General features: G+C 37.5%; 3 protein-coding genes across 3 annotated transcripts; 1 reads left to right on the top strand and 2 right to left on the bottom strand.

Annotated features, from left to right (window-relative positions):
* Positions 1 to 1,060: 1,060 nt before the first annotated feature.
* LOC128860795 (RNA-binding protein lark) lies at positions 1,061 to 6,018 on the bottom strand. The gene is made up of 4 exons (XM_054098544.1): positions 5,845 to 6,018; positions 4,571 to 5,469; positions 1,643 to 1,878; positions 1,061 to 1,585 (listed from the first exon to the last, which is right to left on the bottom strand). The coding sequence occupies exons 2-4, from the start codon at positions 5,249 to 5,251 to the stop codon at positions 1,486 to 1,488; spliced, it is 1,017 nt and encodes a 338-aa protein (XP_053954519.1). The 5' UTR covers positions 5,252 to 5,469; positions 5,845 to 6,018; the 3' UTR covers positions 1,061 to 1,485.
* A 3,961-nt stretch (positions 6,019 to 9,979) lies between these two features.
* Positions 9,980 to 16,622, top strand: LOC128860793 (uncharacterized). The gene is made up of 3 exons (XM_054098540.1): positions 9,980 to 10,210; positions 10,267 to 10,371; positions 16,371 to 16,622. The coding sequence occupies exons 1-3, from the start codon at positions 10,058 to 10,060 to the stop codon at positions 16,464 to 16,466; spliced, it is 354 nt and encodes a 117-aa protein (XP_053954515.1). The 5' UTR covers positions 9,980 to 10,057; the 3' UTR covers positions 16,467 to 16,622.
* Positions 16,591 to 21,659, bottom strand: LOC128860792 (UDP-glucose:glycoprotein glucosyltransferase). The gene is made up of 2 exons (XM_054098539.1): positions 21,202 to 21,659; positions 16,591 to 21,142 (listed from the first exon to the last, which is right to left on the bottom strand). Exons 1-2 carry the CDS (start codon positions 21,452 to 21,454, stop codon positions 16,740 to 16,742), a joined length of 4,656 nt encoding a protein of 1,551 aa, XP_053954514.1. The 5' UTR covers positions 21,455 to 21,659; the 3' UTR covers positions 16,591 to 16,739.
* Between the last annotated feature and the right edge of the window lie 1,105 nt (positions 21,660 to 22,764).

The following is a 22,764-nucleotide window of genomic DNA, read 5'->3' as shown; positions in this document are numbered from 1 at the left end:
TTTATTTAAATTATTAAACGATATTTTAAAAGTATACTGTATTACAAGCCCAAGTCTGCATTAGTGAACCTCTCTCTTTAGAAGAAAATTACATTTTGAGCGACTGCAAGTACATCTGCACAACGATTGGCGGACCCTGTAAACTTGTAATATACCAATGTGGAGTGACCGAACTTGGCATTGATATCAAAAATAATTTGAAGAACACCTCGTTTAAGAAACGTGCAAATATATGTACGAAATGTTGAATGAATTATAGGTTCCATGAATAAACCACCAAGAGGAAGGAGACTTACTTGTTTGTGAAGAGGAGGCAACGCAATAGAAACTACCAACACACATTCTTGTCACGGCGTCTTACGCATAAATCACAATATTACCAAGCCATTTCAAACAATTCTCTACCTTTTGTTTGTTTTGCATTGGAAAGGAGCCTGTCATGTCTTGTCAAAATCGCGAAAAATTAAGTAGGCGCCAATTAGTATTCAACTAGGCCAATTCGCCTGGGCCTTAAGTGTACGATTACGTATGAAATGAGCAGGCAGAACCCGATGACGTGGCAACCGAAGTTACTCTCACGATTTTACGTCGAACGGCCAGACCCGGTGATCTATCATCCTTAGGTTAAGCACTTATAGGCCAAAAACTTTAGGCTCGAAGCTGTCTGCATTTTCTTTACACTCTTCACACAAGAAAAAATTATTTTTCATAAAAACCTACTCCGCCATACTCAATAATTACTGCAATATTGCGGCCCTGTTACGTTTCTTTATGGCGTGTTTCTGATAAACTCCTTAGCTGCTGCATTATTGCAGAACTTGTTTAGCAGAAACCTAGGCCAATACATTGTCTCAGATTATCGCATTGCTTCAGACTTTTTGGCAACAATTTTAATATCGTTCCTTGGCAGAATAAGACATACATACATCGAGATAACTTTTCTCTGGTTCCATCTATTTTTAAAGCTAAAAAAACATTATTTTTCCTAATAACTAAAAATATAAAATGTTTTGCAAATTTCGTCGAAAACAAATTATTCTACTATAAAAATGCTAGAATATTTCAATTTCATTGTCTTTATTTTTGTAACCACAAATTGTTGCATCAGTATGAATGAAATATTGGTGAATTTGATCTATTATTATACTGATAGATTATAATTTAAACTTCTTGGTAGGTGGTCCATATAAATATTAGTCATCGAAACTTAATGGAAAATTATATGTTAAGGAAATAACATAATTATGTTTTTTAAGATTGTAAATTTATACAATTTTTCAAAATTCTACGCTACCGATGAAAATAGTAAATGTAAACAAACCTTATGGGGAAAAGCCCAACGCAATCCGTTATTATACATATTAAATAAGTGATTAAAAATAAAAGTACATCTAATTGAATTGTCATTTGACTGTGAGCTGTGTTCATTTATTCCTCACGTAAACTACCGCTCATATAAGTCGTGCGGCCAAAGTAAAGTTCATCTCAGTATGGTGCATAGCGGCGACCTGGCGGCGATGGGCCGCGCATTCCTCTGGATGAAATCATCCTATCATCAAATGAATCTCGGCTAAAATCCTCATAGCTGAAAATGGAAGATTTCTTAAGAAATCATGCATATTAAAATCTATTTTTACAATACCCATAGCGGCTAAGTCCATTGCTGCTTCGAGGGGGTGGTGAACGACGACTGAACATAGAATCATAGCCTCGTGAAAGACTGCTACCTCTTATACTGCCGCTTAGCGGTGGGGGAAGGGGCATTGGCTCCCGACGAGATAGCGGAGGAGGAGGGAAATCCCGCATCCTGGAGCTTTGATAGCGCCTTTCAAATAGGTCGCGGGTATCGTCAAATCTACGATCGTAATAATCATAGTCCTGAAATAAAAAGCAAACTTTAGTAAAAATAACTATCGTCGGATATACATTGTAATCTCTAATATTCTCAAACACATCTATTATTATTCATACAATTATATTTAGTAACTTTTCTGGTGAGGATATTACCTTGAAATCGAAAGTTTTCAATCTGCTTGATAGTGTAATCTAAAAAGTGATAGCATAATCGGAAACCGAAAGTAATGACACTGCGCAGGCTTCATTTATTAATTTTTATCCTTATCAAATTTTTTTATATTTTTTTTTTTTAGTTAAATGTTATTGCATTTTAATGAGCAAATAAGTTATATGTTAAGTTCATCTTAAAAATGTTGGATATTTTTTATTTAGATAAAAATTTTAGATTTATAATATGAATATCGAAAAATTAATAGCAGTGGGCTATAAGGTCGGCTTGGGACTAATGTTAAATTGCATAGAAGGCAACAACCCAAAACATATTGAGGGATAATTAGGTCATGAATATTTGTGTATTCCAGGCCTTAATTTTTTGAAATATGTATATGATGCATACATAAGTATTATTTTACTGCTGCTAGCCTACGAATTGAAGAATTAAGACTTTAGATAAAAAAATCAATTCCCCATTCAACAATCCGGTATAAAGTATATGTACATAAGTCACAAAAATTGTGCATTTTTCTAGAACAAATTTTTGTTATGAATCTGAAACTTTGCAAAATGTTAAAAAACTTGGTTAAAATTGGACAATATTGCAACTTTTTAGATCTTTCTATTTATAAGTTTTTCAATGTTTAGCCGAGGAAAATTTGCATATCAAATTATATGTAACAGGTGATTTTTTAGCTATTATCTTTTTAAACAGATGACACACGTTTCGTGTTTTATTTCACTGTCAAACATCTTCAGTTTGGTCTATAATTTAACCATGAATCGTCTTACAACGAAATACAAATTGCAAATCATTGAATTTTATTATAAAAATCTTCTGTTAAGAAAGTTTAAAGTCGATTTTTGGATCAATGGGTACGTAAATAAGCAGAATTGTAGATTTTGGAGTGAAAATCATCCAGAAGAATTGCATTAGCTACCAATGTATCCAGAAAAGGTCACAGTTTGGTGCAGTTTATGGGCTGGAGGTATCATTGGGCCGTACATCTTAAAAGATGCTGCGAATCGTAAAGTAACTGTGAATGGTGAGCGCTACCGTGAAATGATATCCAACTTTTTTTTGCCCAAAATGCAAGAGCTTGACTTGCATGACATGTGGTTTCAGCAAGACGGTGCCACATGCCACACAGCACGCGTAACAATGGACTTATTGAGGGGCGAGTTCGGTGAACATTTTATTTCACGTTCGGGACCTGTCAATTGGCCACCCAGATCGTGCGATATAACGCCTTTAGATTACTTTTTGTGGGGCTGTGTTAAAGCTCATGTCCATTCAGACAAGCCTGCTTTAATTACTAATTGGAAGACAACATTAAAGCATTTATATGTGAGATACCGGCCGAAGCATTGGAAAGAGTATGCCAAAATTGGACTAAGCGGATGGACCATTTGAAGCGCAGTCGCGGCCAAGATTTGCATGAAATAAACTTCAAACATTAAATTATATGGACTATACTATCGATTTAAATAAAAATTTCATGCATTGTTCTGAATTTTATGTGCGTTTTTTTCTTTGAAAAACTTTACTATAGCTCTTAAAAAATCACCCTTTATATACAAAATGTTGACTTTAACTTATATTACGATGGAAGTACAAGAACTGATAAATTGAAAATGTTAACATTACTTAATCTTTTGTAGCTGGCATTATATATTTCATTTTCCTTTATGTAATGATTAACCCTAAACCCTTTTTTGTTCTAACGTCATCCATGACGTCATTGTAACAATGACCTATTTAAAAATAGTACTAAATGAATAATACCCACAATACATATAATTTTATCGCTTTTATAACTTAAGAAATAGAGCAAAACGTACATGAGAAAACTTGAAAATAATAATGCGCGTCGCCTTGATCCGTGGACCAGGATAAAGAATTGAAAAAGTTATATTCAAAACATATCTTTCAGAAATGTTTTCCCTAATCTAAATAGATGGAGCAGTGGTGAATAAGTCTCCACTAATTGTGACTAAACTCGAATTAGCCAATTACGAAAAAAAAACAATTGGAGTAAAGGTATGGTCCCCGTTCCATTTTCATATCAACCGTTGATTTCTTACTATTTTGCAAGAAATAATTAAGATTACAACAAATTCTATGGAGAAGTTTATAGTTAAGATTTGCTCTTATTGAAGATTATATAAGAATTGAATGTAGAAAGGTGTGTTATCATAATTTACAACTACAAGATACCCATAGCATTTGCAATTGCATTGAACTGACGGTTTTTTTTTTAATGTCCAGAGTGGTAAATGAAGTCAAAAGAGTGAGGACATCTGATTTATTTTCTTTCAACTCAAAAACTCAACACAAAGTCGAGATAAGGATAATAACTACCTTCTTTAGTATTTTATATTATTGGAACGCCGTGTTCTGTTACAACAAAAAATACAAAGTTGCCAAAATTGATTATATCCCTGCCACTAATTAATTATATCTTGTCTTGAATATCTGAAAAGCTGCTAGTTAGGTACTGCACATACATACATACATAAAATAAAACAATGTTAAAGGAACTGTAAATACAAAATTTACCCTAAAGCCATCCATGATCCTGTCACGTAAGAACGGTGGTGGTGGTGGTGGTGGAGGATATGGATCACGACCATACATTCGGTCTCTATAGCCGCCGGCACTTAAACCGCGTTCACCGCCGTACAAGCGTGGACATTCTTTCGACCAATGGCCGGAACGACCGCAACGATAACACTGCTCCGGATCACCCATGCCAGGTTTTGGACGTACACGGCTAGTAGAAACTTGCACTTTTAGTGGTTGACCGTCGACGACGCGACCATTCAACTCCTTGATGACATCTTGTACGTCACCGATGCAATCCAAATGAACGAAGCCGTAGTTACGAACGATGTCGCACTCGACGACGGTTCCATACTTTTGGAACAATTCGCGCACCTCGGGTGCTCGCGTTTTATCCGTCAAATTTCCCACGAAGATTTTCGTTGTTGGCGTATTAGGAGCGCGCCGACTTTTTGCCGCTTCCACTTTAATAGCATTGTCGTTCAACACGTAACCGTTTAAATTTTGGATGGCGTCGCGACCCTGCTGTTCTGTTTCCATATGAACAAAGCCATAATTTTTCACGACATCGCATTCCACAACGGTACCGTATTTCTCAAATAGTGGTCGCAGTTCCGTAGCCTGCGTCTTCTCGTCAAGATTCCCGATGAAAAGTTTGAAAGTGCCTGCTCCAGGCATTTCAAAAATCGTCCGTAATTGCTTTCAAGCTAAGTGCTGATAATTCTAGAGTCCTCAAGCAGAGGACGGAAAAGAAACGTTATGGCGAAAATTTGTCTAAATAGTTCGGTTCGAAAGGGCCGGACGCGACGAAACGATCAGCTTACGGTATTACAGCACAAACTGGCGGCCGACGGTGAATGACGAACCGGGTGCGGCTTTGATTTTTCCCCGAAGCTCTACATTATCAAATTAAATATGTTTAAAAAAATTTGTCAAAACCGGTACTATTAGTGATAAATAATAATTGTTGAATATACGAAAATATCGATACCAAGCCGAAATGGCGTTTGGCGACAAGCCCGAACGTAAGACGAAGCATTGGAGCAAGAGTCCAATCCCATCCGCAAATGTTCCATATAACCCGTAATTGACGGCATTATAAAAACTAGCAAGCACCTTTTTACAGACCTGCTACTATCAAAACACGAATCTTCTATACAAATTTTAGCCCGATTTAATGTATAGCTATAGGCACGTTGAATTTTCAAAGATGGCGGCTAGACAATATAAGTACATACGTGGAACATAACTACAGATGTACGTTTACTTACCTCAAACTAAGTTTTTTTATAATTATATCTCAAATTACTTAAATTGGTATTTTATCACCCATTTACTTAATTATATGTACACAAAACGTTATAAAAATGGAGAAACTTATCGAGGAATAGTTTTCACAATGAACAATTCATACGAAGACGACGCTAGCAAACCACTCGTTTTTAGGCAAGGCCTACACCATTCAACTTGACGTTCAATTGGTTGAATCAACTAATTGGCTGGTCTATTCACACCTATCAGCTTTGAATTCAATTGATGAAAGTCAGTAACAAAAATAGAATCTGATTCAATACGTATTATTAATGAAATAATAGAAAAAATGAGATAAAAGAAAAAAAGAACCAATAGTAAAAAGCAAAAATGATTAAAAGAATGGGGCTTTCTTTTTCGGACTTAACTCATGATCCGTAATTAAAGAACGAGATTACCCATACCCAATAATTGTTGCCAGCGGTACATCTTTTACTGACAAGACTATCCAAACCAATCCAACTAACCAAATTAACCGTTCTCTAGTCCGCGTAACAACCGTCTGTCATACTAAAATCTTCATCAGAATTTACTGCACCGGAAACCCCATAACGGCGCAGTCTGTCTAGGCTAATAGATTACCCCGTTTTGGCGGAGTTTAACAAATCGCGCCAGTAGTTTCTTTCTCGTGCTAACCGGCGTCAGTTGGAAATACTAAGTGAGGCCAAGTCCTTCTACACCTGATCTTTCCAACGCAGAGGAGGCCTTCCGCTTCCTCATCTACCACAAACTAGTACCGCATCGAATACTTTCAGAGCCGGAGCGTTTGTAACCATTCGAACGACATGACCCAGCCGCGTAGCCGCTGCATCTTTATTCGCTGCGCTATGTCTATGTCGGCGTAAGTCTCATACAGCTCATCGTGCCATTGCCTGCGATATTCGCCGTTGCCAACGTTCAAAGGTCCAAAAATCGTCCACAGAATCTTTCTCTCAAACACTCCAAGTGACGTCTAATCGGATGTTCCCATCGTTCATGTTTCTGCACCATACATTAGGACGGGCATGACGAGAGCCTTACAGAGTGTTAGTTTTGTTCCTCGAGAGAGGACTTTACTGCTCAGTTGCCTACTTAGTCCGAAGTAGCACTTGTTGGCAAGAGAGATTCTCCGTTGGATTTCAAGGCTGACATTGTTATCGGTGTTAATGCTGGTTAATCCTAGATAAACGAAGTCTTTTACAGCCTCGAAATCATAACTGCCATCAGTGCCGTGGGTGTCGATCCGCGCGCGATCCGACTGTGTATTTGATGGTAGGGGGTAATTCGTTTTGTCCTCGTTCACTACCAGATCCATCCTCTTTATCCAGTTTGGAGAAAGCAGAACTGACAGCTTGAACGCTCTTATAAAAAATTGTGCCTCAGTGATTAAGTTCTGCGGCTCGTACGATCCTCTTCAACATCAGGTTAAAGAAGTCACACGACAGCGATTCGCCCTGTCTAAAAGCTCGTTTGGTATCAAACAGGTCGGATACGTCCTTCCCAATTCTGATGCCGCTGTTGCTCTTGAGTAACGTCATCTTGCATAGGCGTATTAGTTTTGCGAGGATACCAAATTCACACAGCATATGGGCAACTCGTTTTCGTCCTTTGAACGTAGCTTTAAATTCGACAAAAATATGGTATGTGTCAAAGACACATTCGTTTTCCAAGACTTGACGTATTGTGAATATCTGATCAATGGTAGACTTTCCAGGTCTAAAGCCACACTGATAACGTTCAATCAGTTGGTTGATGGTGGACTTCAGCCTTTCACACAATATGCTCCTTAGGACCTTATACGCGATATTTAGAAGACTAATCCCGTTATAATTGGCACAGATTACAGTATAACCCTTCTTGTTGTTCTTTACCCGCGTTGTCGCTATTCTCAGCTCTTCATGGTCGGAAAGTGGAACTACATTCCCGCCGTCAACGATTCGGGTATCGGTATCTTCACATTCTCTGTGACATGCGCAGTTATCACCATTTAGAAAGTTTGGGAAGTGTTTCCTCCAGTTTTTCCTGTTGACCGTCATCTCAAGCTCTTCGCATTGACGTATTTCGGCCTTTCGTTTCTTCATTCTGATAATATGTCTCTCTTCCTTTCTTAGCTCCCGGTAGCGATCCCAAATGGCTCGCGTTGCGCCCGATCGAAGCGTGGCTCTATAGGCAGCATCATTTCTTTCTGCTGCAGCATGACATTCCTCGTCGTATCAACTGTTTTTTGGAGCTCGCCAAAATCCGATTTCATCTTCTATCCAGCTATCCTAGATTGCTTCGCCTTCTCACTTTAACTCGCTCCCGAACGAGTGTTCGGAAGCTACCCAGAAGATATTTGGGCTAGTCCCGGAAGTTGTAAGCTGCTTGGACCACTTACGTGGATTTCTACATATAGAACCACTGCTGAAATAGCTGCAAATAGCCAATATCCAGATACCAGACGGTTATTGCAAGAGGATCATCAGCGGACACAACATCTCTCATAATTGTATCTTTTTTCTATTTGCTTAGTTTTTGTAATCAGCTGGGTCGCTTGGTTTGATTTCTTCTCATTTCGTTCTAAACACCTCTCCTTGCACCATACTCTCGTGGTTTTCTTCTTCTCCTCATTAATTAAATTTCATCAATTATTATTATTGTACAAATTTTACTTAATTCCTGCATTCTGCGAAATGATCAACACCATGAATACTAATATAATAAATTTGGCCAACGCATTGTATATCGTGTTGGAACGTGTATACTGAATAGCCATCCAACCTATTGTGCAACGTGTTCATAAAACGGTTTCAGTGCATATACTTTACATCAGACCCAATCATTGATAAATGGAATAGTAAGAGAAATGGTATGTCAATCGACAAGCAATGTGTGAAATCGAATCAACGATTTTGTCTGGCAACATTGGGCAGAGACGTAAATTCATTTCCACTCACTTTCTTGCCACGACGTCTTCCGCATAAAAACGCGAACAAATTGCATTGGAGGCTTTATATTAATTTGTGCTATCACAATTCAACATATGGCATTTCATTTTTATTCGTTCGTTTCACAAACATGTAATTTCCCCTCTTTTTATTGGTTTTGTTCGTTTGTTTTGTATTCGAAATTTACCTGACGTCAGACTTTTAAAAATCCAGAGAAATAAAGTAATTCTTGCAAGAGGGCGCCACCTATGGGACTCAATTCGCCTTGAGCTTTACGTACGTTAAACATAATTTAGAAAAATTAATTTTTTTTTCTGTTTGGTAGCATGCCACTTTAGAATTTTCAAATATATATGTATATATAATTGCCGTATAAATACGTAGCATTATTTTGACAAGTGGTACTCTACAGCCTTTGAAACCACTAATAGCTGAGCTAGCCGTACCACTGATATTATTAAATATTCAACAGAAAAGGTGAGAAAACTATTACTATTCAAAAGTGCTCCTTTAATATGGCTGAAAGAAATATAAGAGGTGTTTCCCCACCTTCCGACAATAGTACGAAACATTAAATTATCCATTAAAGGAAGTGTTTCGGTTGCATTAATTTACTTTGGAGTTTAAAAAACTTAAAGTTAGTATATCTCGTAAAACAGAGTTTTTTAATTACGAAATCCAATTTAAAATCATTTTATTACGTCCTAGAACTCTAAAATTGCTTCACAAACCTCATTCCAGCCTTATTTGGGCTAGCACCTCCACTTAAGCGAACACCATTGCACAACTCGCCTGCTAGAAAAATGAGAAGAATAAGAGTATTCTACACCTAATATTTTAACTACAACATACTTTTAAACACAAGCTATCTTAATCTACTAATCTCTTTTTTAATTTTTTGATATCTTAAATACGTTTCTTTTGATGTAAATACTTCTTAAGTTTTTGAGAAAATGTGTGAAATTGGTGTCTGACCTTCGATATTTCCTCTATTCTTAATTGCCGTATAATTTTAGTGCTACTGTAATCAGCATCAATAATTCTTCCGAACCTCATTTTTCGTTGTTTCAAGCAAAACGATACATATCTTTACTGGTTATCCAGAACGGCCCTGTGGAAATAATGTGCTGCTGATTTTTGTGTCTGGCACCACTTACTTTTTGACACAATGTGTGGTGAAAAATTTGATGGTGTTTTCATTTCACTGGAAATTAGTAATCGTTTAGAAAATTTCCAATTTATTGACGTGGGTAAAAGGGGCTCATGTATGGGTTCAATCATTTCTGCTTTACCGAAAAAACCCCTCATAGGCGTTAACATGAGTAGTCCTCAGGCAGATATGGTTCGAGATGTAATAGCAAATAATAAGGTCGTAATTTTTTCTAAAAGCTACTGCCCTTTCTGTACAATGGCCAAGGAGGTGAGTAAAAACAAAAATATTCATATCATCAAAACATTTGGTTATTTTCTTTTAAGCAATTTCGGAAACTTTCTGTGCCCGCTTATGTTGTTGAACTGGATAGTCGCAGTGATGCTGATGAAATTCAAAATATTCTTGGCGAGATAACGGGTGGTAGAACGGTAAGCTAATATGTAGGTTACGAGGTATAAATGAAAACCAATCCCAAGTCCAAGATATATATATATTGAAAATATATTAATTATTTGCTTTGTCTTGCGGTGTATATGCAGATTATTTAACGTCAAATTTATCGGAAGACTCTTGTTCTGCATGTAAAATATTATTTATTATACTCGTATAAAGGAGTCCACGTTATTTTTTCTTTTCTTTAGTGCCTTCCCTGTTGGTGGCAGTAGTTTTCTTATTAAAATACCTTCTATTGCCATATTATCATCCGTCAGAATAGTTTAAACAGTTCTTAAGAAAGTTGCAGATATTCGCGATTGAAGCTGAGTAGAATAAATTTCACAAATTGTTCAAATTTAATGTTACATTAGCTGCTCTTTGAGAAGAGGGTCTTTGCATATTAAACATCGCGTACAAGAAGCAAAACGAATATGTACATGGCCTTTCAATTAATTTGTTTACTTATGCAACAAGATGTGAGTAAAGGATTAAACATGGTTATAAAAATTTCCCTCATTATTATTTATTTATTTATTTAAGTCTATGAATTACAATCCTTACAGACTATGATACAAAAGTTGCTTAGATTAAGCTACAAATATATTATATGTATTAAAAAACTATACTAGCTACTAACTAACTATAATATAGAATTCAAAAGATTTAAAAGTGCTGTTCTTGAAAGCGAGAAATCAAGAAGAACATCATTATGGACGGCATTTAATTCCCGTAAAGCACGAGTAATGGGAGCATTGCTGGCATACGTAGTTTTAAAGTTTTCCCCATAATAAGGGTAGAAGTTCCTAAGAGATCGCTGGGGAACATTAAATCGAATCCTTTCCAATAAGTAGGGACAATCAATTACTCCAGTAATAATATTATGAGTAAAAGACAGACACAGTATAGTCCTACGAATCTCTAAGGACTTGAGACTTATAAGCATGAGACGAGCAGAATATGATGGCATGGGATCAATAAAATTCAAGGACCGAAGGGCATATTTGAGAAATATTTTTTGCACACGTTCGATTCTATTAATAGCTTGCTGACTACAAGGTCTCCAAATAAAAGCAGCATATTCTAAGTGAGATCTAACAAAAGATGTATACAGTAACTTAATGGTATAGGGATCAGAGAACTTAGTGGCGTTCCGTCTGACGAAGCCCAACATCGAAAAAGATTTAGAAGTAATATAATTTATATGGTTATTAAAAGAGAATTTGTTATCGAAGATGACGCCAAGGTCCTTAAACTCACTAACACACTGCAGGACACATGCCGAGATCCTGTACTTAGTGCACAAAATATTAGATGTTTTAGAGTAAGACATTTGGAAGCACTTAGATAAGTTCAGCGAAAATCGTGAATTCTGGCACCAGAAGTAAAGCCTATTCATATCGGCTTGAAGTTTAATGGCATCCTCTTGCGTCTTGATCGCTGAGAAGATCTTAAGGTCATCAGCATAAAGCAAAAATTTAGCAAATGTGAAACAACTTTTGATGTCATTAATAAATAACACAAATAAAAGCGGTCCCAAGATACTTCCTTGCGGAACACCTGAGATGGCAGCAAAGGAAGTAGATGAAATACCATCGATTGTTACAACACAGCGTCTATTGCTCAAATAAGAGTTTATCCACTAATTTTTTAACTAAGATTCTATGAGAAACTTTGTCGAAGGCTTTCGAAAAGTCGGTGTAAATACAGTCGACCTGGAAGCCAGCGGAGAAAGAATCAATGCAGTATTCACTAAAAACGGCCAGATTAGATACTGTAGATCTGTTAGCAATAAACCCATGCTGATTAGGGCAAATTAAAGATTTAACGGCAAAACTCAGCTTTGCATAGACCGCATGCTCAAAAATTTTGGAGATAGTCGACAGCTTAGAGATAGGTCTATAATCTCTAACGTCATTTTTATTGCCACTCTTAAAGAAGGGCGTAATGAAAGAGAGTTTCCATGCGTCAATGAAACACCCCGACGATAAAGATTTGTTGAAAATAATTTTCAGGGGATAGACGAAGGCCGGACAGTTTTTTATCAAAACTGCTGAAAGTCCATCAGCATCAGTTTGAGAGGATGATTTCAATTTAGTTAAAGCATTACTAATATCCTCAGAAGAGAGGCAAAGACCTCCAAAGTTCAGGGCATAATCTAAGTCAGAAGAAAAGTCGGATGGGCGATCAAGTTCGTCGTCAGCAAAATTAGATTTAAAAAATTCAGCAAACAAGTTTGCCGTTTCAGTTGGGGTTCGCGCTTGGCTATTATCGAAAAACATACCAGTGGAAACACTGGCACTACGCCTTCTAGATTTTATGTATTTCCAGAAGATTTTGGGATTCGCTTTAATGTTTAACTCTATATTGGTAATATAGCTGTTATAGAGAGATTTATTTAAATCGTTGAAATCCTTTAACGCTTGCTTATATTTAACGAAGTACAAATGATTCTTCGTAGATTTAAACTTCTTGAAATAATTATTTTTAAGATTTTTAAGCTTTTTCAGAGACTTAGAATACCAGGGCAATTTATAGGGCTTTTTCTTTCTGAGCGGAATGTTATCTAAGCAGAGTTTAGACAAAATGGACTTAAACGCAGAAAAACTACTAGATGTGTCAAGTTCAGCAAATAAATTATCCCAATTAATGTCAAGTAATAAGTCATTGAAATTGACAAAATCGCATAAAGAATAATTGAATGATTGGCTGACATCCGATGCAGTAGTAGCAAAAGTATAAAAGTCGATTTTGACCACTAAGGGTAAATGATGCTTACCTTTTGGAGTTATGGAATTCAAACATTCATTGATCTCGTAATTTATGTTATCACTTACAAATATGAGGTCTAAGATTCTATTCAGAGAATTAACAAAATTATTAATTTGAAATAAATTAAGACTAAGAATATTATCAATAAGATATAATTCATGGTTTGCAGTTACATTGTTTGGTCTGAGAATAGAGTTAGAGGCACTAGCACACCAATTTATTTTACTCAAGTTGAAATCACCTAACACACATAAATTATTGTCATTTAAGTTATTTAGGACAAGATATACTATGTTGTCAACATGCGCTTTGTACAGCTCGTATGAACTTTCAGGCGGCAAATACGAGGCAATCAGATATAAAGAGCCTTGTGAGTTGGGACTACTTATGCAGACGCAGATCTGATCCAGTAGAGAGTCACCGTTCATGAGGGGGCACAAAAATGCGTTTAAGTGACACCTGATAGCAATAAGAATACCACCCCCGCGCAAGCACCCTGTTTTTGCAGCGTCTCTGTCTTTGCGAAAAACGTTAAATAGGTTCGGGTCAAAGAATTCATTGTTATAAAAACTTGCATTTAGCCAGGTCTCAACAAGAACGAATATGTCATAATCTAATTGCGAACTAAGGGAATGTACATGCTCTGCCTTAGTACGCATGCCGGACGCATTTTCATAGTAAATCTTAATTCGACTATTATTTCGATTATTAGGCCTAGCACAGACAACTAATTCTGCGGCGGTTGATTTACTTGCTTGCTTAAAAAATTAAACGGACGAATGGATACATTAGCAGGCCAAATCTCAGGCTTAAGCAGTTCATCATAGTTATGTTCACTAACACCTAACTTAAAGTTTATATGACTAAGAGAGTCCGCATTTGTCTCTTTTTTAATAAGCTTATAACATAAGATATGCTTCGTATCTAAGCCGGCATGTTTATTAACATACTGAATGATGTCATCAGTTGACACCGTAGGTGAGAAAGATAACAAATGTAGCCACTTATAGCGTACAGCCACCTCAAATTCGTTGTTCACACCAGAACCAACAACACGTAATTGATACGAACCGGTTGAATCCTGCCTAAACTTCTAAGATATTCCCTGCAATAACTGTGACCTGGAATAAGCCTCTTTTTAATTTGTATTCCGTTCATTTTCTTTTTTTTTGGGTTGGTGTACTGCTTTCCCTTATGCTGACCAATTTTTCTATACCTTTAATTCCATTAATTTTAGAACATCAACAATCAAGAGATTTAGCAAGCTCCAGCACGGTATAAAAATGCTAAACTTCTTTACTTTGATTTCCATATCGATAACAATAGCTTGTTGTTGCTGTAGCAGCATAAACATTCCCCATGCATGTATGAGAAATTTTGCTGGAGTGGCAGTCTTTAGTCGGATATAAATCCGGATCGTTCCAGATATTATGGCACAGTTTTCACCTTTTATTTAGTCGATATAAATGGAATACATAGCTCTATACCTCATGTATCACAAAACCAGCTCACTTTTCATTAATGGAATTATCTGTAGACGATAGAAAAAATACATCTCTTTTATCCTATCTCTTTTTAGTCATAAAGCGATTTGGGTTGTCTTTAATGGCCGTTTCTCCATGCCTGCATAATAGGTTAATCGCAACATGGACGGCAAATGGCTGAAACTAAAGAAACAGTTGACCTGTGATAAAGTTTACCGGAAGATGAGGTGAGGCTTAACTGCCAATTAAAGCAAAAATTAAATATTTTTATTTAATAACTGAACATTTGGACTCGACATACTCAAAATATGTTCCGCATATGATGGTACCCTACGCGACACCAACCACTTCTGAATTTGATAATATAGTTGACGGGACCTTTGTTAGATGTTTGGCCAAGTTCCTCCTCTAAACGGAGAGACCTGTAGTTTTGTGCCGCCTCTAAAAGTATTTCTGACAGAAATACACTCGGAGGTTTGCCAATTGCCTACCGACGTTAATAGGTAAAATCATTCCTATCATTTGATGTGGGTTGTGTGATGAACCCGGGCACTACCGAATGGTAGTCACTCACAAACTCTTGAGCTACGGCGGCGGTATTTTCCAGTAAACTATATTTTCTGTATCGCTGTGCTACTTTCTAAATAAAAATACGGGAGTATTGTTTATTCTGCAATTTGTTCACAACTGACTTAACTAAAATATGCTATCCTAACAAGCTGCTTTGCTTGCTTCAGTCCCATTGTTATTATTGTTGTATATGCTGCTGTTGTGTCACTAGGACATTACGTCGTTTTTGCCACGCATTGTCCAAATTTGAAGCGTGAGAAGATCTTGCAATAACTTGTATTCACATTTAGTTTTTATGAGACCATTTGCAAATTAGAACTGACCTGATGTCAGCTATATATATATATATATAATTGACGCATACATCCTTTCTGGGTGTTTGGCGCTGGTGTGCGCTTTGATGTTGTTCCACAAATGGAGGGACCTACAGTTTCAAGCCGACTCTGAACGGGAGATATATTTTATGACGAGCTTTTTCATGGCAGAAACACTCGAAGGTTTGCCATTGCCTGCCGAGTGGCGACCGCTATTAGAAAGAACTTTTTCTTAATTTTGGTGTTTCACCGAGATTTGAACCAACGTTCTCTCTGAATTCCGAATGGTAGTCACGCACCAACCCATTCTGCTACGGCGGCCGCTAGCCTTGGTAAAATTGAAATTATCAATATTAATATTAACAAGCCATTGAGAAAAAGGTCCTAAGAGACGTTCTTTTTGCCCTGCGCCTTCTGTGCCTATAACTAGTTCTGTACAATAACGAATGTAAGCCCATAGAATGCTTGTTACTAGTGTTTGTGGAATCTATAAAACTTAAAAGGCAGAGGAAACTAAAAATGAGAATTTTTAAGTAAAAATAACGAAGTATGCAAGGTATTACTAAATATTAGTTTTCTCCGAGTTATTCTGAAAATTTTCCAAGAAAAGAACTAAATCCCCCTCATTCTTATGAGTTTATTTTAATGTTCTGAGTTCAAATAATTAAAAATATTAATATCAAAGCTCGCACATTTTTGCAAATTTTGTATTCGGTAAAATTTTCTACGATTCGCTCTACTAGAGAATGCTGCTTAGTACAATTTTATTTACATACGAGTAGATAATTCCACGATTAAATTCGTTGAATAGCCATACTTTTATCTAAGCATTAATATTCGGTTTATTATTTTCAGGTGCCAAGATGTTTCATCAACGGAAAATTTATTGGCGGCGGCACTGATGTTAAAAAAATGTACGAGCAAGGGACTCTTCAAAAGTACTTCAAATGATTATTTGCAATGGTTTTACAAATTTTAAGTTTTAGTTAGCACTAGTTGTTTTTGAGAGTAGGTAAAAAAATGTACGCAATGCTTTTTTTTTGTATGAAATGTTATTAAATTAGACAATTAGATCTAAACTTAATAACAAATTTTATTTAAAACATTTTCATATTTGTTTGGTTTACACTAATCGCGGTAAAGAAATGTAAATAAAAAATTATTTTGAACAAATATGCTTATAATTACATCTAATCCAATCACAAGGCGGAGCGGGAATGAAACTTATAATTCTTCATGTTGGATGCTCTCGTCATTACTTGAATTTTTTGGGAGAACGCTTGTAGTATTGACTTGGGAGTAGTGATCACTATTTTCATGATCCTCTACCTTTGTCATTAATCTCTTAATTTCTAGATCGTAGTCTTTCCACTCTGGTACTATTCGTTGAGCAGCTGTTAGTTTCGCTTCTTTTGTCATTGGATTGTTGCACAAGTCAATCACTTTAGCTTTTTTGAAAGAGTTATCACTACACCACGTTTGACACCACAGCCACTCATCCGGTAATGACTTGATGGCAACCTGATGAATCATGTTGTTTGGCAAGTCCTGATCTAAGTTTGATAAACTATTTGGATCCTGACTTAGAGCTTGATATTGTCCACGTAAACGATCACCAGCGGCAATTTTACGGAATCGCTTAAGGTCCACAACATACAAAGCGGATATATGATATCGTCGCCCCATAAGATGACTACGCCAATAGCCCTGTTTCCAAAAACGAAATCCTTCCATTTCTTTTCGAGAGTCACAAAAAGGTGTGTATGCGTATGGTGCACCACCCAGATCCATTTCGTAAAGTTCTCTGATGTCAGTGCGCACAATGGCATCTGCATCTACAAAAATGATCTTGCGTACATTGAGAGGGAAAAGTACGTCCAGAAAGAGAATTTTATAGCCCCAAATCGTACGCTGCTTCTCCGTTTGCTGATGCAGCCAGCGTGGCCACTTATATTGCACGAGCTCATATTGAAAACCATACTCCCTCGACATATGGGGTAAGAAATCCGTAAATTGTGGCGATAAGTAATTTTTTAGGAACCAAAATTTTACTGGAGATTTTGTATGCTTCAAAACGGACAGCATCATAATTCGCATCAGTCGTTCATATAAATGTCCAGAAGCAACAGAAAATATGTTTATTGTTTCGGAATCATCGGCGCCATTTTCGCTGTTTGTTGAGACTGTAGGGCCAGCACCAAATGAACTAGCAATGGAATTCCAAATACCTGAATTTGCTTCTTCTTCGTCATCTCCTAGCAAGTCTGCGTTCTGCTTACCAGGTTTCTTTGTGACTCGCAATTTTATCACATGAGATCGCAAAGAACTAATTACCACTTTCGTTAAGTGGTTTTGATGAATGGTGTTCGGACCTTCGGCGTGGGTAATATCATAAATGTCTGCAGACTTTCCTTCACGCAGGCGCAATTCCCAAACACCAGGATTCGCTTTGAGTTGGAAATAACCCAGGTTTGCCATGACTATTGTGTCAACGATAGCGGCTGTCTTTTGTGTTCCCAATGTTACTTGGAGTCCACGGGGTGGAGCTCCAGAATTTGAATCGAAACAATGGCCTTCGAGTAACAAATACTCTAATTCATACTCGCTATGAACAGGGCCACCAATTTCACTTAATTTTATGTTATCTAAGTCATAAACAGAACGAACAGCCTCTACTAGCCAATTTTCCGGCACTTGGAGATTTTGTGTAAGTAACGAGTTAACAGGGAGACCAGTAAACTTCGCAAACGGGCCTTCTGCTAATTTACCGTTAGATTGAAATTGAACTTCCGGTTCCAGCACATATCGATAAAAGTTCTTTACTGGCATGTCACTATGTTGGCCGACTGGTGTTAAGTATATATGCATCTCACAGTTGAGAATGTTTCGCAATAAAATCAGAATGGGTGCTAGCTTTTGCGCACTGCGTGAAGCTGGATCAATGACAGCAGAAATATCAAAATGTGGCATCAGGGGTTGTTTCGGTGCTAGCCTTACGACAGAATTAGATTTCTTAATATCGTCTGGTATCTTGAATCGAGTTTTTTGTTGTTTGGGTACCAGGCTAGCGTAGAGTTTAAGCAAAGTATCGCTGGTTATTACAAGGTCATCACTATCTTCATAATTGCCGATGCTCTGCTGTATCACTTTCCGGATTTTATCTCCGTATTGAAATGCATTGAAACGATCAATTAATCCAAAATCTTCCATAGTAAACTGTTCCCCAGAAGACAATGGCCCGAATATCTTGCCGTTTCCAACTACTAAGCGGCTCGACTTTTTCACTCCAAGCACACGCTGCACATATGTCCTCAACATTTTTATATGTAGTTCAGTTGAAGATAATATGTCGTTGATTGCTTCTGGAATTTCCCTTATCAAATCTGGATTCTTAAGCCATTTCAAAACCACATCTGTTGCTTCTATGGGCGGAAGAGTTTGTGAAGCAGCCCACGCTAAGCGATTTAAATTGTGCTTATCGGAAAGATGTGAACCTTCTGTATTCGGTAGAAATGCTACACGGACACTGCTTCCAGATTTAAGGTAACGAAGAGCATTTATTAACAAATCACGACCGTCAGCTTGCTCAATATCAGCAACAACCCAAATAGTTAGGAAGTTCAATTTAACCGCACCAATGCTTTCCGTGGCATGCTTACTACTAAAATACTTTATATTAGCTAATAGAGTTGCCGTCATATCTCTATTGGAGAGCTGGGCTAGATCGCGTACATTGGTTAAGTCTTTATATTCATTACCCGTAAAATCAAGAAATTTTGAAGAATCAGTATTGAGAATACGTTGGTTCAAACGTGGCATAACATGGTCTTGATTCATTAAATAATCAATAACCGAATCAGAGTCGGTTAGATCTCCTTTGTATACTGCCTTCTGAAAAGTGCTAGTCTGTTGTATAATTTCTGAAAATATTGCCTCTTCGAATTCACTATCTGAATATAATAAATTTTGCTGCATAGGCACACCATTCAGCAACGCCTGAGGAGAATTAGCAAAACCCATACGGTCAATAAATTCCTGCGACAACTGCTGCCCATAGTCATAGTCAGAATCTTCTCCTAGAATATCATCAACCTTATTACCCGATAAGTTGCTAAACGTCTTCTTCAGCTGACTTCGTATATGTTTGTGACGTACATTATCCGTGGTGTCGACAGTTGCAAATACATCTGTTAAAAAACTAAGAGCTGAGCGGCCATCCTTGTTTTGCGTTACAAAGTTATATGCACAGATAATTGAATTATAGTCCTTAGCAGTATCTTTTTCGGAATTGCGGGTGTCAAATACAAGCCCCAGTCTCACAGGAGCTTGATGGATAACAAAGCTCTCTGCTAATTTAATGAGATTACGGCTACTTGGATTCAAAGGATCCACCACCAAAACTAAATTGAAAATGTTTTTACGTATGTTCCGCAACATTCCTGGGAAAGCAGGCCTCAACAAGTCCATGACGCTTGACGGCCAGCGGCGGTACTGCGAATCAGTCTCTATATCATTTATCCACATTACTGCTGTGTCTCTGATATCTATTGCAAACTCTTTACTTGCTCCTCCAGAAAGATCCAAAACGAGAAGCGCTGATGCTATTGAACCTCGTATATTGTTTCTATGCAGACTCTCAAGAACATGAACTTCACTGCGCAATGTTTCCACTAAAGCACCAAGATCCATAGTATCTGCATCAAAAAATAGGCCATTAACGAATACTGCACCATCTGGTGGGACAATGTTTAAACTGCGTCCAAACACATCAATATTATGCTTAATTTCGGCACGTAACGCTTCAGATACTTTATGACTAAGAAGGGTGCGCGCTTGCATAGGAAAATTGTGAGCGATGAATTGTAGAATTTGCAAAGCCTCATCTCCCTGCACCTCTGATATCGCAGCGGCTGCCTGCAACCCAAGATCTTGGAATTCCCATGCTTTAAGTTGCGAGATTTCTTCATTACCCTTTAAGAGATTATAGCGCAGTTGATCTAAAGAATGGGTCAAACTTGGAAAACGCTCCTTAAGTATTTTGAAGTCAAACCCTTGAATCTCTACATCATCGCCCGTATTATTCTGAACGCTGTCGTCATTTGCTTTAGGCGCATCGTCCTGACTTTTGTATTCAGTTGATTTTAGATGAAGCTCTACACCGTATCCAGACAACCGAACAGGTCGATTATGAGGGTTAAATGCAATATAATGTCGGACGATGTAACGTATATTTCCAGCAAGTGCCTCCTTTGACAGGATTTTGTGATATGTCAAAAATAAATGAGACGCAAAATCACCATACAGCACCACAGTTCGGGAATTGTTTTCCGCACCCGGGTAAATGTGATCGAAACTGTATATAGTAATGTTTTCCAACGCCTCCTTATTTGAATCAAGTTTCTTCTTAAGTTCTTCGATGCTGCAAACAACGTCTTCTCCTATTTGTACAAAAGTATTTGAATCGCAATTTGATCTGGCGTATATCTTATTAGATATTTGTAAATGTGTTTGAATCCGAGGCGTTAGACTATGCAAAGATACGACTAATTTAAGCAATGGCAATTGAAGTACACTTAACCGATTGCGGGCGACATTAATTGCTGCTAAATACTGATTTGATTCCGAGGCTAAAAAGATTAAAAAACGAGAATTACGTGGTTTAACGCAAGTTCAAAGTTTCATTTACCATATTCCTTAAGCAACTTTTGCTCGCTTTGCACCTCATTCACATAGTCCCAGAAGAGAGCGGGATTTTCGTCAGACAAATATTCCGCAATTTCTAAATATAATGGGGTCTGTTGCCACTTTGCATTGATAAGCGTTGTAACAGAATAACTTTGGGTGTAAGCACCTGATAATTCTGAAGCAACATTTCCATCAAAACACGTAGAAAGCAGAACAAATAAAACCAGTACCCGTACAAACATTTCTTCAAACATCTTAGGTTTTTTTTACTTCATATCTTTTTATATGTCGAATGATCTAGTTTTATACAATGCTTCGATTTTTATTTATGTGTTATTCTCAAATTCGTAATATTTAAATAAATTACTAACTGTATATAAAAAGCCGGGACAAATATTTTATCTGGTAATTAGAAAACTGATGTGGCATTGAAAAACGTTGCCATTGTCTAAGGATCTGCTAAAATAATAAAAATCACAATTCGCCGCGTTATTGTTTGGCGGAGTTGCCCTTATAGGAAAAAACTGCATTTCATCGCATGCGGAATAATAGTCGTAAACTTATTTTTTACGGTCGCAAAAACAAAAAAGTATACAAAAACACATAATTAATTAACAGACAACAATAACATATTTTTTTTAAAGTATGTTCGTATATGCAGTAAATAACAATAAATCCAAAAAATTAAAATCCTGTCTAGTGAACAGTATATCACCCCACCTCTTACGTCACAGGGGCAACTCCTTGCTCCAAATACTTCTCCTCAGGGCTGGTATTGAATCCAACCCTGGGCCAGAGGTATTCTATGGCTGCGTATGCCATAAACGGCTCCACCCGAACTCCACCTCCGCCTTAAGGACCTGTTCCGGGCTTAAGTCTCATAGGGAGTGGTCCACACGGTATGTGGCCAAGTGTTGCTCCCGCCACCAGGCGTCTGATGCCTCAACGGCTACACAGGCAACCAAGCTACACGCTAGCTCTTCTCTGATTACCAGGGATGGCTATAACGTGCACAGATATGATCGCTAGCGAGAGAACGGTGGAGGCCTAGCGTTCATAGTCCACCACACAGTGCAGTATCGTCTCATCGACAGCACCTTAGAATGTCATGGTATAGCTGTCCGATCAGGCGATGCCGAGATCTAAATCTTTAATATATACATACCCCCTGTCACCTGCTTCCCGGCAGGATATCACCTTGATATAGGTGCGCTCATCAGAGGTGAAAACCAATTGGTTGTAGGTGACTTTAATGCGAATCACGATCTTTGATATTCAAGCCTGCCAAACGATCGTAGAGGACAACTATTGGCAGAGCAGGTAGACGATTCGACATTCAGCACTGTGAACGACGACGCCCCCACCAGGGTAGTGGGTAATTGCAGCAGCTAGCCTGACATAACAATAGCTAGTGCTGGTCTGATAAATAGCATAACCTTGCATCAGACCACTTGCCCATTATCATCTCGATCGAGAGACCTGACGACTTTGTTTCCGCGTATCACGATCCTATATTAACTTTAACAAACCTAATTGGGCCGGCTGACCGGGCTACTGATGTGCG

The sequence above is a fragment of the Anastrepha ludens genome, chromosome 4 (assembly GCF_028408465.1).
Source record: "Anastrepha ludens isolate Willacy chromosome 4, idAnaLude1.1, whole genome shotgun sequence".
Classification (NCBI taxonomy): Eukaryota; Metazoa; Arthropoda; class Insecta; order Diptera; family Tephritidae; genus Anastrepha; species Anastrepha ludens.
The sequence above is the reverse complement of the archived record's forward strand: the minus strand, read 5'-3'. Positions and strand labels throughout refer to the sequence as shown.

Bases quoted from the DNA above. Each gene is read 5' to 3' on its own strand.
- LOC128860795 (XM_054098544.1), bottom strand. From the start codon at position 5,251: ATGCCTGGAGCAGGCACTTTCAAACTTTTCATCGGGAATCTTGACGAG. The intron at 1,879-4,570 runs GTAAATTTTGTA...TTTTTATTTCAG, and splicing joins GGATCATGGATGGCTTTAGG to GACTATGATTATTACGATCG. The intron at 1,586-1,642 runs GTATTGTAAAAA...TTCCATTTTCAG, and splicing joins AATGGACTTAGCCGCTATGG to CTATGAGGATTTTAGCCGAG.
- LOC128860793 (XM_054098540.1), top strand. From the start codon at position 10,058: ATGGGTTCAATCATTTCTGCTTTACCGAAAAAACCCCTCATAGGCGTT. The intron at 10,211-10,266 runs GTGAGTAAAAAC...TTTTCTTTTAAG, and splicing joins TCTGTACAATGGCCAAGGAG to CAATTTCGGAAACTTTCTGT. The intron at 10,372-16,370 runs GTAAGCTAATAT...TATTATTTTCAG, and splicing joins AGATAACGGGTGGTAGAACG to GTGCCAAGATGTTTCATCAA.
- LOC128860792 (XM_054098539.1), bottom strand. From the start codon at position 21,454: ATGTTTGAAGAAATGTTTGTACGGGTACTGGTTTTATTTGTTCTGCTT. The intron at 21,143-21,201 runs GTAAATGAAACT...TAATCTTTTTAG, and splicing joins AAAGTTGCTTAAGGAATATG to CCTCGGAATCAAATCAGTAT.